Source organism: Balaenoptera borealis (genome assembly GCF_965194805.1).
Source record: "Balaenoptera borealis genome assembly, chromosome: 17".
Taxonomy (NCBI): Eukaryota; Metazoa; Chordata; class Mammalia; order Artiodactyla; family Balaenopteridae; genus Balaenoptera; species Balaenoptera borealis.
Window position 1 is genome coordinate 64,939,448 of NC_138876.1, and position 18,668 is coordinate 64,958,115.

Sequence of the window (18,668 nt, forward strand, 5' to 3'; positions counted from 1 at the left end):
GAAACCCAGTGAACATGTAACAAAACTATTTTGAAAAAAAAAAAAAAACTCTTGTGTTTATCATTTTCATGCTATCTACCCTGTTAAGTGGCTGGCTGCAATAGAACCCCTTTAATGATCAGGATCGATACATTATTCTTTAAGCCACAATTCATTTTAACCATAAAATTTTGTGTATTTAAATAAATCGAGAGTCAGTAATTTTTATGTTACAAGGAAAATATGACATCCTATAGCTAAATATTTTGAATACCTAACTTCTGCTTATTTTACCTTAATTACGACATTATGCTTTGATATTAAATGGAAAACATAATCTGATTTATCAAAAAACATTACAAAATTAGTACTTTCAGGACACATATTTATTTTCCAATTAATTTCATTGATCTTACAGGCAGAATAGTATCTTGATCTATTACATTCAACAACACCAAAAAGTCTACAACTCTGGTGTCAATATCAATAATTACTAAAAATCAAGCAAGCAATTTACAACTATCTGCAATTAAGGAAATTAGATCCAAAAGGCATGTAACAGCAATAACAATAAAATAGTATTTGTGTTAAGACATAAATAGCCAACATGAATTTAGTACCTCAGGCATTTTTCTAATTTATACAAATTTTGGAAATTGAGGAGCACGTTGGCCAGTCCACCAATGATCATGAAAGAGAAAATACATAAATGTGCCTATTTTGCTAATAGTATATGTTCAGCTCTTTAGCTTGACATTGTGTGGTACAGTTATCCCTTCCAAGCATTAGACGTCAATACTACATATGCCTCAAGCTCTTTTACAGATGAATGATCTGATGAAGATGCCCTCATTTCAGAAACTAAGGTCATTAATGTTTATCTTCACTTGTAACATTTCAGAAGACTTGCTGAACCTAATGAAAGCCCAATCTCAGACTGCTGGATGAACAGCGACACCTAGTGGTCATTTTAACCCCTAAACAAATATCTTAAAAGTATAAACTCAAGGGTATCCATGAAACAAGTGAAATTGCCACAAATGCATCACCTTTAATAGAGACACAAGCCTATTTCCAATGAAACTGTATCTGAAAATGATAAATACTTTTAGTAAATTTTCTCTTGATCAGTAATAATATAAATTTAATGAAAAGCCAGCATTTGGACTTCAAATCTTTATTCTTAATCAACAACCCTTATATAGGTAAATATCCTTTGTAGATTTTTGTAAAAATCCAATTTCAATTTCTTCATGTCTGAGTTCTTGCTCATAAAAGGATGACATAAAGAACTCTGAAGCACTCTGACCTACTGAATAATCAGTTTTGTGGCTCTTTTATGAATACATGATTTGGAATGTCCCAGCAACAAATTCAGACACTCTATACAACAATGCACTGAGGTTCAAAATCAAGACATTATAAAAGCTGCCAGTCTGTTAATTATTATTGGATTGAGTTTACACTGGAGATGTTATTAATTTTTTGGAAACAGAGAGTATCCAGTTCAACAATATTTTCTAACACAACTGATTCATGAATTATAGAATCATTTTACCATCAGAAAGTCATTGTTTAGTAGGTATAACTGTTTCCTGTTAATGAAAAAGTTGGTAGGTACATTCTTTGGCCATCTGCACAGCCCATCTGACGCAGTCCAAGCAAGCTTCTGCTGTTCGCTGGAACCTTAGCTCACCATTCCCCGTACATACTTCCCGTCACAACTAACACTGCTCCCCACACCTTTCTGGACAACTCCAGAGAAACTCCACCTTCCTGTCACCAGGAAAGATTCTTCCTGGGCACAAACTGTATCTTGCAGTTCCATTATTGTTCATGGGACACACAGGGATTTTTCCCTTCCAGAGGGACTGAGGCACCCCCTACAATGCCCAGACATACATGAAGGAATATAGGTGGAATCACTATCTATCGACTTATTTCATCTCCCCTAAATTAATTGCCAAGGGTCAAGACTAGCTTTTCTCCTTCCCTGTAACCTTTTAAGGCTTTGTTGATGACAATAAATACATGCAAGGTTTAGACAACAATTTTTGCATTAACACACCAGCCTCCCTAAATGCAGAATGAGCCTATTTAACACTCCCAGATCAACAAAATACCCACTCCCCAGCCACATGCCACGCTAGCAGTTACCTGGGACATTCACCTAAATGCCACCTGTGGGCACAAAAGGGCTGGAGAGGCCAAGACTCCCAGTGACTGTTCATAACAGTCCACGGGAGTGATATCTCACAGGCACCTTCGAATTGGGGAACCATGAGGAAATTTAAGAGTTTAATGTCAATGCTAGTCAGACATGTTCCAGTAGGCATCTCATGCCCAAGTAGGTAAGCAGTTAATTTTAATAAATTAGTAACTGTGATTTATGTGCATTTAAAATTAACACTAAGGTCAGATGAGGTGCTATAAGTGTAAAGCCCAGGGTTTTCTCCAGCCAACTCCCCCCAGTAACTCCCCAGTCCTCTTTTTCCAAGGTCCTCAGTTACAGGAGGATGCATGGGCTGTAGCCACAAGTAGTCAAACATGTTTACTAAGGGGACAGGCAGCCATGAGTGGCATCGGAGGCACCTGGAAGTTGCATTCTATTGTCATCATTATATAGACTTCATTCTCCCTTTTCCCCCTTCTTTGTCCCTTTGCATCCCTTATTTCTGCCTAAAGCTAACAGTGAGAGTATGAAGTACTGCTGTGCCCTGCTGCTATCTGAACTCCTGTGTTGAGTAACAAAGATGATTTCTGAATTCCAGGAGAAAATACTGCTAACTATTCAACACTCAACACACCCAGACAGTCTCAGATGAAGAGCTACGGGCAATCATAGGTTATTATTACTGTCTGCTCATAATAATAAACTTCTCCCCCAAAATAACCCAGAACTTGAACTGACATTTTGAGCGAAAGGTCTACTCTCTACCTGTCAGCATTCACATATCTTGACTTTGCACATGTTTTAAGGATGAATTAGTTCAGGTTTGCAAATAAGTCCTCTCAAAGTTACCAGCCCACAAAGACATCTTCATTGCCTCCTCTCCCTGCATAAACTAGCCAAAGAGTAAAGTAAATTATGCTTTTTACTAGCTGCCCAGGGTCATTGTTCACTGGGCCTGGAAGAGTGGAGAAGGATCTAGTTGAATGGCTAGATGAGTTGCCGCCACTAGATCCCCACAAGCCTAGAAATAATTTGGTCTGGGTCTGAGCACTAATATCATGCTGCCAAGTCTCTTTCTGAAAAGCATAAAAGCAAAATATCCCATTCCTGCAAGAAAACCAACCACAAGGATGGTGCCAAGAACTTTTGGGGCCCTTTTCTTGGCCACGCGGAATGCGGTTGGCAACACCGCAGAGATTAATATATTGTTGACATGTCCTAAAACCTTGTTAAATGTTTTTCTCTTCAAGACACGCTCGTAATAGGTTTCCAAGTTCGGTCGCTTTCCATTTCCCCAGTTTCTCCTCGCAAACCCCAGGAACTTCAGTCGATGCAGTGTAACAGCAAGCGAGATGTCAGCCAAGGTGAAGGATTCCCCGCAGAGCCATGGCTGGCGGCCCTCTTCTGATTAGAGAAAGGGACATGGAGAATAAGGGGCAAGCACTGTACTGATAGACTTTGGTCAGCATCTTTGGTCTTAGTCTTGACGGCAAGGGTGAGTGTAGCAAAAGATGAAGGCCATGGTACATTTTCTTGACAATACTCAGCAAGTAATTCTATGCTTTAAAAAAAGTCCATGCAAATGTATCCCAAGCTAAGGGAGACTTGCTTGACATCTGTCAGGCACCTGGGTCCCTAGGTGCCACTAGAGCCACTTGAGCTCAAAGCCTGTCTATCATTTTGAGGAGTTGAGAGCCTCCAAGCCAAAGGAGTTAACAGATATTTCCTTCTGGGTTAAGAAAATGACAAGTGTACTTTAGGAAAATCCATATGTCACTCAGTAGTTGCCGCTTTTAGTTACTTATTTAAAACAGAAGAAAGTCCCTATTGTGAAGCAAGTTTCAGGTAAAATGGTCTTTAACTTTGTTGTCAATCAGAATAGTGCAAATGGTCCATATGTCTGCACCTGGGCTTCATCGTGAAGCCAGGTTCACAGGTACAGCAGATGGATACTCACCAGCCAGCCTGCACATACACACAGGCTGGCTCCCATGTTATACTTTACTCCAATTTGCAGTTTTTCTCCCTGCCTAAGGAAAAAACTAGAGGGAGAATTCAAGCAGGTACTCAGGTTATTCAACCAAACTAACTACTTTAATTAAAATTTGTGAAACAGGCCAGGTAGGAATCTACGAAGCATAACTTAAATTGTGCAGAAAACTCCTTCATCAGTCATATTTCACATAGATGCAGAGTTACAATTAGACACCTGGGTTTTGCTGAATTTGACACCTATTATTGTTGCTATCATAATTTAAACTGCCCATGAGTACTAACAATTAAAAACAGATTACAGAATGTTTTTGGTGAAACCTAAGAATGTTCCCATAAATACTCCTGATGTCCAGAAAAAGAGAAAAAGGACACAAATGAGAACCTACCTGGGGTTTCTTCATTCCTTCTTTGCAACTCAGTTTCAACCTGATCCAAGACTTTCTCCAATTCATCAAGAATTTTCTTCAAGTATTTGACATTGTCGTGGTCAAGGAGCTTTGACTAATTAACAAAAATAACTTATAGGTTACTTATGCCTGTAAAAATAATCCGTGTAGAGCAGAGCAGATACAAACTCTTACAGAGTTGGAGCCTGTTTATTCTAGACAATGAGAAGAAATAGAATGACTTTGTGTTAAAGCAAAAGCAAACCTGACAGAAAATGCCCTGGCTGTGAAAATATCCCAGGGGTCAGACCCACTGTTCACTGGCAACTCCTGTGGAACCAAATGATCAGAGAGGGCAAAGAATATGAGGGGCACAAAGAGACTGCTCTCATGCCCAACTCCAGAATGGAACGTCAGCAGCCTTCAACAAATGAATAACTGAGGGCTCAGAGATGAGAGAGGAATCTGAATGCAGTGAGGTAAAAACAGGTGGAGAGTAAGGAGTGCTGTGTGTGCAGGCGTTTCTCTTGAGAAGCTCATTTATTTCGCTCATGTAGGATAAAGGAGGCTGGGAAGTAGAGGGGGGATTGGGAGTGCTGACGTCTGCTAGATTTTCAACATGGGAGAAGTTTACACAGTTTGTTGGAGGAAAGAATTATCAGAAAGAGAAAGGCTGACTCTAACTGATGAAGCAAAGACCTGCTCCTCGGGAGGCAGACACATCAAAATGCATGAACTCAAAATGGATTTAAGCCTTGAAAGTAAGACCCAAAACCATAAGACTCCTAGAAGAAAACACAGGCAGTCAGCTCACTGACTTGGTCTTGGCAATGATTTTTTTAATCTGACACCAGAAGCAAAAGCAACAAAAGCAAAAATAAACAAGTGTGACTACATTAAACTAACAAGCTTCTTTCTGCACAGTAAAGGAACCCATCGACAAAACGAAAAGGCAACCTACTAAGTGGGAGCCAATACTTAAAAATCATATATCTGAGAAGGGGCTAACATTCAAAATCTATAAAGAGCTCCTATAACTCAATAGCAAACAAACAAACAATCTAATTTAAAAATGGGCAGAAGATCTGGATAGACATTTTTCCAAAGAAGACATACAATGGCCAATAGGTACATGAAAAGATGCTCAACATTGTAAATCATCAGGGAAAACAAATCAAAACCACAATAAGATATCACCTCACCCCTGTTAGAATAGCTATTATCAAAAAGTCAAGGAATCACAAGTGTTGACAAGGATGTGGAGAATGGGGGAGCACTTGTGTTCTGTTGGTGGGAATGTAAATTGGTGCAGCCACCGTGGAAAATAGAATGGAGGTTCCTCAAAAAATTAAAAATAGAACTAACATATAATCCAGCAATTCTACTTCTGGGTATTTAGCCAAAGAAAAACAAAAACACTAACTCGAAAGATATCTGCACTCCTGTGTTCATTGCAATATTATTTACAATAGCCAAAACATGGAAACAACCTAAGTGCTCATCAATAGATGAAGGGATTAAAAAATTGTGATTTGTATATATAGAATGGAATATTCTTCAGCTATTAAAAGACTGAAATTTTGCCATTTGCAACAATGTGGATGGACCTTGAGGGCATTACGCTAAGTGAAGTAAGTCAAGCAGAGAAAGACAAATCCCATATGATCTCTCTTATTGGTAGAATCTAAAAACAAACAAACAAATAACCAAACTCATAGATGCAGAGAACAGACTGGTGGTTGCCAGAGGCAGGGGGGTGAGGGGTTGGAGAAATGGGTGAAGGGGATCAAAAGGTACAAAGGAAAAAAACTGAAAGGCATGTGGGGTATATATATTAAAAAAAAAAAAAAAAAAAAAAACTCGCCTGTAGCTTTATTGGTATAAAAAAGTCATAGACAGAGGTCTAGCTGCCTCAAAGTGGAAAAATACCTGAAATGACAGATTCCTAGAATATTTTATTAACTTGCTTTTACATTTTATAAGTTTCCTTGGCAACCAGCATGAGCAATGACTGCTTTTTAAGCAATTGTCGTTAGGTCTGAATATCAAATCTAATAAAGAAAAATTCTTTCTAAAAGCAGAGCATAAGCCGAAGGTAACATGTGTTCTGGTGACTTGCGATATTTAATAGAAGATGTTCTAAAAAATAGTGATACTGTACAAAAAGTAGAACATTTAATACAAACAGCGGATGTCAGTTGAGGACAGCCTGGTTTACTTACTTGAAGTCGCTTCTGTTTTGCAATGTATGCCTCTTGTAAATCTGGGTTTTCTTCAGCAAGTTTTTTCAGTTCAGACTCTGTGTTACCAATTTGGCCTGATGACAAAACCATTTTTGAAACAGAAAATTATTTCCTCCCTTCCATACAAGAAACAAAGAAAAGCAGGGAAACTCAATGGTAAGAGCATAAGCCCTGGGGGTCATGCCCTTCCTCTGCCTCAGACTCCCCCTCTGTGTGCCTCAGTTTCCTCACTTTTAAAATGGAGCTATCCCGTGCTTTGTGACCACCTAGAGGGGTAGGATAGGGAGGGTGGGAGGGAAACGCAAGAAGGAGGAGATATGGGGATATATGTATATGTATAGCTGATTCACTTTGTTATAAATCAGAAACTAACACACCATTGTAAAGCAGTTATACTCCAATAAAGCTGTTAAAAAAAGAAAAAACTACAAAGTCTAAATAAATAAGTACTGCACTCTGTTAAAAAAAAAAATGTTTAATGCACGAGACCCCCTACGCACACACGTTGTCTCTCTCTCTCTCTCTCTCTCTCTCACACACACACACACACACACACACACACACACACACACACTGGAGCAACCAGTTGTTCTTTTCTTCCTGGTGACTCTATACTCTTTTTCTTAAGATCCTCTCTCGCTTGTAACATTCTGACTTTCCTGAACTATAAGGGTGACCTTTCAGCTATTATATTACTAAGAAGAATGAATCAGGAAAAGAAGAAAACTAAACGCCCATCTTGATCCTTTCATTATCCTCTTAAAAGGGGTTTTCTACCTCTACATTGTTCCTCTGCATCAAAGGACCCAGCCGCTGATCTCAGTAGGTGGGAGCTGCTAGAGAGAAAGACCAGTAGAACCTTGTCATGGCAAAGCCCGTTAACAATTCCCAGGAAATAAAAATAGAATCTGGGTAAATAAATAAATAAATAATAAAATAAAATGGAGCTCTCAGAGTATCTGCCACACAGGCTGAGAATGAAATGGGAGGCACCGTGGAAAAGCATTGAACGCAAAGCCCAGCACATCATAAGTGCTTGAGCAGGGTAGTTCTACCTTTCAATACCTTCCAAGTTTTCTGTAATAAATTTCTATGTAAAGGGAAGGAAAAAGCCTTATTTAGAGAAATATTTACTCTAGATAAATATAGTCAGAACACTGGTTTCAAATCATATATGAGTATTTCTGAGAAGGAGGTGGAACAAGAGGAAGGTGAGAAGCTGTAAGAGAGAGGAGAAAAATGGAGGGAGGGAGAGCAGGGCAGGGAAGGCAAGAGGAGAGGAGTGAGGAGGAGGGTATCGAAAAGAAAGTAAAATAGTGTAAGTAAGAGAACTGTAAAGGCGAGGTAGGATGTAACAGGAAGAACGTGCTTTCTGGAATTGAAGCTCTGGGTGTGAGTGTTCCTGGTCAAACACCCCCGGTCTGATCACAGCCCCTTCCCTTTCCTTCCCTTCCCATCCCAATCCCCTGGACCATGGAGCACACCTCGTCCTGCTCCTGACCCTTCCCTATGCTCAGGGCAGGAGGAAGGAGAGAGCTGGAGGTCACAGCTCAACCTCAGTGAATCTCCAATCACTAAACTCAGAGGAAGAGTAATGGCTAGACAGCCTGTAGCCCAGCTCTTCACATAATGAAACAAAAATTAAGGACCAGAAATGTGAACTCAGTCGCCCGTAACTCCCAGCAGATCCCAGCTTTCCTTATTCTTAGTCCATTTGTCCTTGAGAACATGTTATGTTCTCTACTTTTCCACAGGCCACTCTTCTGAGTTTTATTTAAGCTTGGCCCTCAAGGCCAAGAGCTGGAAAATCAGATCCTGTAGACAATAAATGTCCAGCTGAACAGCTGAAGCACAGATGCATCTGACTGGTGCGTGGATCGATATATAACACGCACGTCCATGAAGCAAACTCAACAACCCTGCCCCCAAGTCTTCCTGAGGCGTGCTAGGTCTCAAAAATGAATTAAAAGAAACTTGAGACAGAATTCCAGGTCTTTAAGATCTTTACATACTGCGAATCCTTGTTGTTGCATAAGCTGGGATCATGGAGTCCACAGTTAGCTCGGGATGTAAAATGCAGCCGTGTGTATAGGCGTCCATGGGCAAGGAGTCAAGTAGTTCTCGATAATGTTGTACCCGTGGGTAATACATGCTTCCTTTATCAGGCATTAACCTGGGTGTTTTTTCTAAAATACACACACAAACACATACACAAACATTGAAGGAAAAGTTACAAACAAGATGTTACATCCAAAAGCAAGAAACAAAACCTCCAGCCCCTCAACATTAACATTTTCAGTATTATATGAAGGGATTTAAAGGATGATATCTCTCCAGCCCAGACATTCAAAATTTGAATTGGACTGAGGTACCAGACCAGATTCCCAAACCATGATCACACTTCTCCACCTTGCAAATCACTACTCTCGAGGTCTAGTTTTTTATGCCAACTCCTCTGCGGAAATTTCCCCAACCTTCCACAACTACCAACATCTGACTAAGTCAAGTGTGCCTTCCTCTGTACATGCAAAATACTCTGTACGTACTCCATTATAGCCCTTAGCACCTTAATTAGTTGTTTGTATCTTTTTGCCCCATAAACCCCTTCAGGGCAAGGAACGTATGATCCGGAGTCTAGCATAGTGTCTCATACATTTTAGGCCCTTGGTAAATGTTGGTTAAGTGAATGAAGGCTCATTATGGAAAGATGATCAGGGACCACACCTTCCCAGGTTCCAGTTAATACCAAGAGTGATCCCACTGATGCTATGCAAATGGGAATTGATCATCTTCATGGAATTCACCAGCAATTTCTAATATTTTATCTCTGCAAAGTGCGTTCTACATAAATCTTCATTTGCGGGTTAACCTCTAGACTATAGACTCCTTAAGGGCAGGGACCATGTATTGTTCTTTGTTGAATCCCAGTGCCCAATATAATGTTTGGCTCATAGTAGGTGTTGAATAAATTTCAATTAATGAATTAATATATTCCCAAATTGCTAGTTATTATAGAATATTTGAGCTGCAGAAGCTCTGTAGCAGTTAACGAGGACACTGAGATATACAGACTGAGACATTCTCCCAAGATCCCACAGCTAATTAGAGGCAGACCAAGAACCAAAGTCATTAACTCCTAATGCAGTGCTCTGTTTTATTACATCATTGTAACATCTTCAAAGGGTTTACTTCTCAGAGACTATTCAAGAAGAATAAAAATGAACCATGTGATCCAAAGGTCAGGGCTAAGTCCCTACAGAATCTATTCCCACTTCTGACTCTCAAACTTCCCCTAAAAAAATGCCAACAAGCTTATTAATCTAACAGGTGAAAAGAACGACCTCAACTCTATTCATTTATTTTTTGCTTATTCACTTATTCATTTAGTTTGAGTTATTTATTTAATTTAGAATCCTTTTGAGCATCGCACACTCATTCATAAGCATTGACAATTCAAAGTTGGTTGCAGAGCAAGATTTCAGGCAAGATCTCATAATGCCAGACCAAGTAGTACACGATTTTAAGCCAACAGGCTAATTCTGACTCTCTAAGAAAAAAGAATACGGATTACTCCTCAAACCAGTGGGCAAATGTCTAATTCCCTGCTGGGAGTCCAATTCTGAAGTCTGCATTAGAATGACCAAGAATGAAGTGTCAGCTACATTCTGCTCGTCAACCGTGAATTTGCCAAACTAGAGCACACTTCTTGATGACTTTTCAGGATCTCAGAATATCACCAGGATCCCAAGCAATGCATGGTAAACATTCCCATGAGGATAATAGACTGGAGGCCTTCTAAGGTCCTTGAAATTCTAAAGAGTTCTTAACCTTTTGTGTGCCACTGACCTCTTCTCAAAATAATGTTCTTAAATGCATAAAATACAAGACATAGGATTGCAAAGGAAATTGATTATATTAAAATAAGCTATCAAAGTAATTTTAAATTATAAAATACTAATATGGGTGTCTTTTTATTAATACACTAACAAAAGCTAGCAGCAGGTCTAATAACTACCATAATTTCAAAGTAGTGATGGGCGTAAGTGATATTTTAAGATATCAGCAATAACTTGATATGCTATGAACACATCACAGTCACATGAACATACGAACAAAGTCACAGGCACTCCTGATATTGCTTTGGATTATGCCTACATTGGAAATGAAAGGAAATGATAAATTTCTGTTTGAAATTAGTGAAAAATAAAGATGTAATTTTTTCCCCTCTAAGATATCAAATGTCCTGAATTCTATTCCCAGACCACTAGCAGTAAAAGTTCTCAAAGTATGGTCTGAAAACCCCTGGGCTTCCTGAAGACACTCTCAGGGGGTCTACAAGTCAAAGCTACTTTTATAGTAATACTAAGATGTTAATTGCTTTTTCACTCTTATTCTCTCTTGAGTGTACGACGATATTTTCCAGAGCCTATACAACATGTGATAACTCCATCACTCTGACAGTCAATGGAATGTGGGGTTGTATATTCTTGTATTTTAAACTTTTCTCAATTTTAATTTCTAGTTTGATAGATATTGATAGATAGAACACATAAACAAAAGCTCTCAAATGTCCTCATTAACTTTTAAGACAAAGGGGCCTTGAAACCAAACTGTTTAAGAACCACTGTTCTGGGGGGGTCCAAGAACCACAGGTTAATGACCATAAATGATACGGCATTTTAAAATGCCTCTCAAGTGGTTAAATTTATAGCTACTGGCTCTGGCTGCTTTCTTGTGCCAGGCCGGGGGCTTGTCTTCAGAAGAGCATACGACTTCCTTCCTGGGAAAGAGAAGAAAAGCAGGAAAAACAACATCCAATTGCTTTCTGGGGAAGGTCCATCTGGCCAAGTCTGAATCCAAAGATTTGAATGCACGAAAGTAATCTTCTACTCAGTGCTCCATTACTATATAACTATCTCCTAAAACACTTTGTCAGGCAGAGCATCAGATACCCACTGAACCCATGTTCTTTTCCAAGCTCACTTTCTCTCTTCAAGGACACCCTGTCCAGTATCACACATCCAATGTGCCACCAGCATCCTCCCGACACCAGCACACAAAAGTGTCCAGTGCCTCTGGAAAGAGAGTTTTTCAAAAGACAACAGGGAATTTCCTTTGAATTATACAGAAAATCTTCCCTCTCATTCTCATTTTATTTTCCAGTCCTTCCATAAAGCATTTTTCTTACGATACTAAAAAGAGAAAATCTTTTCTTGGTATTCTACCTCAATCAGGAGTGAGAAAGCAATAGAAGGGTTACAGGGTTTGAGAAACAGGCAATACGAATAATTCTGGGAACTCTTCATTGGGGTGGAAGGTTGCAGTAGTGGAAGCCAGGATTAGTGACTAAGCTGGAAGAATAAGTAAGTACATTGGCATAAGACCTGACGTTGTAGAACTGAGTAGGGACAAAGGCAGGTCTTGTACTGCACCTAAATTTAGGCAGCAAATTAGAAACAGGCAGATGGACATAAAGCAGAAAGATGTGATAAGCAACAAAGAGAGAAAACAAAAGAACAAAATTGTAAATCAGAAAGAAACAATAAAAGCATTCTGTAACCATTTAATGAGGACCAACAGCTCCATATATTCTCAAGTCCCTGTATTGTTGGGTAGAATAACAGTGGCCCTGAGCCATTAAAAAAATTTACATTCAGTTTCCCCAAGAGCAAAAACTAAAAAGAATCTAGGGGCTTAAAGGCATATGTTTTAATTATTTTCCTAAATTGGCTGCTTTGATTTCCTACACTCCCCAGTGATGGCAGATAAAGGAGGCATTATTATGACTGTTTTCTAGAAAGACACCCCCTAGGTCTATTTGAATAATTGTCAGGTCTTCCTTCAGTGAGAATAGATTAGACTTCATTTCTATCTCTATCCCTTTGCCGATTTTTTATTTTACTTAGATCACTTAGTGATGACATTGGTACGTAAGATAATATGCAGCATGTAGCTGAACAAAATTGTACCCTTCAACTAGTCATACACAAGGCTATTAAAAATATAATAATAATGGTAAACAATTAAATTATGACCTGAAGCAAAAGATATGGTTACAAACTGACTACAATTCAAGGCTGTCATAACTTCAGAGCTAGAAAGATCAAATCTAAACACAGATGAGAAAAAACACGATGTCAAATTACACAAGTTCATTATACACATCCAGAATTTTCTGAGACAGAGCCAAATTTGTAGCAAGATAGTCAATACATTTTATACCTTAAATGTTTAACTACTTTTATTTAATTGGTAGTATATTTAAAACTTTTATAGGAACATTCATAATTGGGGGGCAAAAATTCCTTGATCAGATAGTTTGTTCCAATTATTGTATACACATAATATAGAACTAGGACTTCTGTAATTTTAACACCCCGTCCTGTTCACTAAAATTGAACAAATCAGAGAAAGTCTTTTTAAAAGTTACTTTTTAAAACCATTTATTGGCATAATCATGAGTTTCAAAGACTCATTTTCTTTTCCTTACCATATTTTCTCTGCACTCAGTTACAGTCCTTTGTGCTAACCTGCAAATTCAGTAGATGTGCGAAAAAGTGTATAATGTTATTCAACTATATATGAGACCCTTTTACTAACAGTTATAAAATTATTTATTCTATGGCCTTAACAATAATTGAAAATTCCCTACATAAATAACTATATTTTTAATATAACAGTAATTTCAGAATGAATATTATCTTTAAAATCCGAACTGATTTTCAATATATATTGATAAAACTGCATTTATAAAATAAATTTATATTTCCTAATCAGACTTAGTATGTGATACTTTAATATATACCAGAATACTTGGACTATTTCCAAAGCAAATTCTTTTCTTAAGAATACTTAAAATGATATATCTAGACATAAGAAATGGGACATAGTCTTCAGAGAACTGTTATAAAACATATTAAATTACCAAAATTCAATATTCACCATATGATATCCTTGATTCCAGGTTACCACTGAGTTATTTGGCAGTAATAAACAGTATATATTCTAGTATTTTGTAGTTATTTCATGCTCTCTTTTTTTTTTTTTTAGATTTTTTTTTGATGTGGACCTTTTTTTTTTTAATTAATTAATTTATTTATTTATTTATGGCTGTGTTGGGTCTTCGTTTCTGTGCGAGGGCTTTCTCTAGTTGTGGCAAGCGGGGGCCACTCTTCATTGCGGTGCGCGGGCCTCTCACTATCGCGGCCTCTCTTGTTGCGGAGCACAGGCTCCAGACGCGCAGGCTCAGTAATTGTGGCTCACGGGCCTAGTTGCTCCGCGGCATGTGGGATCTTCCCAGACCAGGGCTCGGACCCGTGTCCCCTGCATTGGCAGGCAGATTCTCAACCACTGCGCCACCAGGGAAGCCCTCTCCTTTTTTTTTTTACTTCTAAAAATCTGAATTTAATTGGGATGCCAGATTCCTAGCAATTTACATTTTTAATTTTCCAGATAATCTGGAGATTACATGCTCACTTTTTTTTATTATTTAGTGGCCAAGTTACAGTTCACTAAAAGAGATTATGATATACCAAAAGGATGTAAATATGTAAATACTGATTACACAGAAAGGTTGAGAAAGGTGTACAGGTCAGCAAGCCATCATTTTTAGTACAATCCCCAGTTGATAGACTAATAAAGGATAGCAAATAAGAGCAAAGGAGATGCCAGTTGACTACACTCTGTTCTTTAGATGAATGGATACACTTAATTAAAGTCTCTTATATAACCATGGGCAACTATACGCCTCAGGAAATCCATTCACTCATTATCATTCTAATTTGTCACCTTTCCTCAAAGTTCCATCCATAATTGGTCAAAATGCTGCATGTTCCAACCAGTTCAAATATAGCAGGTCACAATTTGCCATGTTCTAGACAGAATCTATACTTCTGAAACAACTTGAAATCACACTAGTCTTTTATTTCACTGTTGGCTTTTGTTGGTAACTTATTAGCAGGCCAGGTCTCCCATCCTTCATTAATGCAGCTGATTTTTTAAAACAAAATTTATATACTACTTTTAGCCTTGTTAAACTTTATCTTAGTTATTGTTCCATTTTATTGTTCCATGAGAAGCATTTCATAAGCTAGTCATCATTTTAACTATCACAGCTTACACATCCGCAAGTATAATAGTGTTTCCTCGATGTATTTATTCAAACCGTTTGTGGAATTGTTAGACTCAGTCAGAGAATAGAAGCCTAAAAGAACACCAGTAGAGACTCCTGTCCAGGCTGACATCTGTTTTCAATAACTCATTCATTTTAATCATTCAAAAGTATTTATTAAGCTCCCATTAAAGAACAGTCACCATGCCAGGCACTGGGAATACAGTTGTTAATGAAACAGGCACTGTCTCTGACCTCACGGTACTTACAGTGGTCTACAAGTAATTGAAATAATTAAAGTGTGATAAAATTATCATAGGATAAGTGAAATGAGAGAATATAGCTAAACAAGCAACATGGTATAAGAAATTCATAAATGAATATTCTTCATTATGGTGGTTTATTCATCGGAAAATGTGCATTACTTTCATCTAGCCATATATGCTCCTTTGTTCCACAGGGGTGTCATATGACTTAATCTCAAATGCTCTGCTTAAATCAAGATACACTGTATCTAGAATTATGCCCAGCACCTAATGGATTCACTTTTTAAAGTGTTAAAGACATTCTCCAGTAATGTAAAACTTAAGCTGGTTCCTTTTCATCGAGATACTCAAAAAATATATACTTAAAAAATTTTTGACAACACATTCTAGAACTCTGCCACGCTTAAAGACAGTAATTTATATCACTGCTTAAAGCTTAAGCAATTATTTAATGCACAGTAATTTGTAGTAGTGCTTCTCAAACTTTTATGTATATATGAATCACTTGGGAATCTTGTTAAAATGCAGATTCTGATTCAAGAGACTTACAGTAGAGTCTAGAATTCTGCATTTCTAACCAGCTCCAAGGTGATACCAATGCTGCTGGTACATGGAATATGTGTTAAGTAGCAAGGATTAGAATTCAACCTCCTCCCTCGTTAACAATTGGGATAACATTTGTCTCTCTCTTGTCTGGCCCTTTTCCTAATCTCCATGAGTTCTTAATGATAAATACAAATTATCTCAATGATCATTGTGATAATGCTTACATGTTTGTTTTTTATTTTAACACTTTGAGACAAACTTCATCTGGAGACTAGACTAGCCTGCATTTATATAACTGTTTTCTTACTGTCTTCATATCTACCGTGGGTTTTAGTTCCCTTAATCTTAGTCTTCCTTTACCCTTTCCAGTTGAATGACTACTCTCCTTGGGAAACAGGAAAGAGTGAAATAAGAGTTGATTGGACTTGCTTTATCTCTGCAACTGATAAACTATATCACCTAATCCAAGAGGACAAACAGAAAAGTCAAGTCACCAAGGATATGCAACCAGTTTGCGACAGCTTCAGACTAAGAGCTAGAATTCTTGATTGTCTACTTATTCTATTGGTACAAACAGAATTAAAGTCCTTAGTTCCCATATTTTCCTCTTAATGTTTAGCCCACAGTACCTTCTCCTCTGATTCAATAAATAGTAGTAAGAAAAGGTCAGTATTCACCTTGAGCAGGACTCAGAATGCATTTCAGTTTTGCTATTATATAGTCAAAGAAAAAGAAAAAGCCTTAAAAAAATTTGATGAAGCCTAATAATCATTAACATTACTATACTGTAAAGTATATTGTATATACTATATACTATACTGTATATTACTGAATATCTTACAGGAGAGATAATGTCAGGAAGAGGAGGAGGAGAATGGTAGTAATAGTAGTTCAAAGGATGCTAACAAAAGATTTAAACATGATTTTCATTTGCTATATCTTTTTAAAGCTTTTGATGATTTAAAGTAGAATTCTTATGCAATTATTTTGTCTTATTCACATTATTATAATCACTTCTCCCAAGAAATACAAATTATTATTCAACAGACTTGTCCATTTCCAAAAAGCTCAAGATTGAGAAGAATTGTCTTAAATCAATTAGCCCCCATTTTCTGTGCAGTCCCCAGCATTTAGACTTATAAGGGATAGCAAGTAATGATGGATGGAAAAGCAGTTTAGATCAATGGCCTTTGGTTTAGATCAGTGGCCACCTCCAATCAAAATCTTAGGGAACTAAACACTTGGGTTAAGAATAAGGGAAGCCCATTGCTAATCTAATTCCCTGGGGTAAACTCCCCCCAGCCCCCATTTAGGTCCTATACCTATCTTTCTTCTAAGTACCTCAGACTTTTGGGGGCCTTATAATTTCCTTTCTCAGTTTCCAGTAATTTGGGGTTATATTCTGGTTTTATCTTGCCCAATTAACATCAACATAACTGGTGGCAGATGAAGAGTAACTGGATCTCGTCGTGCATCTTCTTTTTCAGAAGAGTACTTAGCTGATAGCTAAAAGCCCTCTGTTCTGCTCTCAGTTCTGTCAGTGATCGGCTGTGTAATCTTGGGCAAATATTGAAGCTACAGTTTACCTCAAAGGCTTGTTATTAGGAAGAAGCAAGACAATGTGTAAGTGGCAATGACTATGAGAGATGGTCCGTGTAATAGGAAGGTTTGGATTTGAAAGGCTTGCATTCCAGCCCTAATCTGCCATAAAATAGCTATGTTACCTTAGGCAACCCCTCTGTTTCTCTTTCCTCGTGTACAAAAGGGGAATAATTAGTCTACCATGCCTATCTCAGGTTGGTTTTTTTTGAAGACTGACTAGAACAGAAATTATAAAATGTCTGACACAAAACAGGCTGTCAATAAATGATTATTACTTAAAAGCACTGTACAAATTTGAGCCCTATAATTCCTCACAAAAGATATAAAATTCAAACCATACAGATGTAACAAGGGCAAAGATCTCCAAGTATACCAACATTCTAATCTCCCTTGCCTAAGATTTATTCCTCTTTTTCCCTCCTGTTGTTTTTAAGGTAGAACCATTTAGTAGACTAAATGAAACTGATTTTCATACTGTACATTTAAAATCAATATTATGAATTTGACTTCAAGGCTAATAAATCACCACCACAAACCATACACCTGCAGGGTTTTCTGCAAGTGAATTTAAAAGGAAAGTTCCAACATTAAAATTGGTAGTTTACGTGAAATCTTTTCAATGGAGTTACAATGGCTTATACAGACTTTATGCTATTGACCCATTTTATATTTGTGTGCTTATGGAAATGGAAAAGGTTGTTGGCACTAAACCATCATCATGAAACCAAAAAGAGGGGAGGAAGGGAGGAAAGGGGGGGAGGAAGGGAGGAAAAAGGAAGGAGGGAAGGAAGAAAGGAAGGAAGGAAGGAAGGGGGAAAGGAAGGGAGGGAGGAAGGAAGACATATATTTGTGTTGAAAGTAAATCCAAGAAATCACAAATAGCCTTAACATTACCATCCAGGAAAGTCTGTTCAAGATAATCAATGATCTGAGTGGCCTCACAAATAATGTTTTCCCCGTGGATAAGGACGGGCACTTCTCCAGTTGAGTTCAAACGCATAAACCAGGGTTCATTGTGCTCACTCAGGGGCAGACTTACATCATGTTCCTCGCACTTCAATGCCTTTTCAGCAATTACCAAGCGCACCTGGAAGAGTTCACACTGGTTACCACACGCGTGGAGGCTTTTAATTAAATGACATCCCTTGGATACCACCAAGCAGCTCTTTTGTGCTTCCCTGAGTTATTAATATTTTCAACATTCTTTTCAACTATTCCTATTCCTGGAATTAACAAGTGAGATATATTCTAGCGTCTTCCTCTTATAGGTGAGAAAAGATAATTAAGTAATGAGAAGGATTCTGGCTATATTCAGTCCACAGTCACCCTCTTCATCACTACTACTTTCTCGGTGTTCTAAACCTTACG

The 18,668-nt window shown here is 37.9% G+C and overlaps 1 protein-coding gene across 4 annotated transcripts in view; it reads right to left on the reverse strand.

Moving 5' to 3' along the window:
• Window positions 1-347: 347 nt before the first annotated feature.
• Window positions 348-18,668, reverse strand: part of GDAP1 (ganglioside induced differentiation associated protein 1) — a 40,054-nt gene continuing 21,733 nt past the window's right edge. The window contains exons 1-6 of one of the 4 annotated variants that reach the window (XM_082363559.1): window positions 18,340-18,380; window positions 13,267-13,306; window positions 8,789-8,962; window positions 6,756-6,850; window positions 4,534-4,648; window positions 348-3,556 (exon numbers count right to left, since the gene is read on the reverse strand). In XM_082363559.1, coding sequence (XP_082219685.1) covers window positions 3,174-3,556; window positions 4,534-4,648; window positions 6,756-6,850; window positions 8,789-8,945 — 750 coding nt within the window. In that variant the 5' untranslated portion in view covers window positions 8,946-8,962; window positions 13,267-13,306; window positions 18,340-18,380 and the 3' untranslated portion in view covers window positions 348-3,173. Of the gene's footprint in view, window positions 3,557-4,533; window positions 4,649-6,755; window positions 6,851-8,788; window positions 8,963-13,266; window positions 13,307-18,194; window positions 18,388-18,668 lie in introns of those variants that run through there. The other 3 variants (XM_082363557.1, XM_082363558.1, XM_082363560.1) reach the window with 3 other exon arrangements.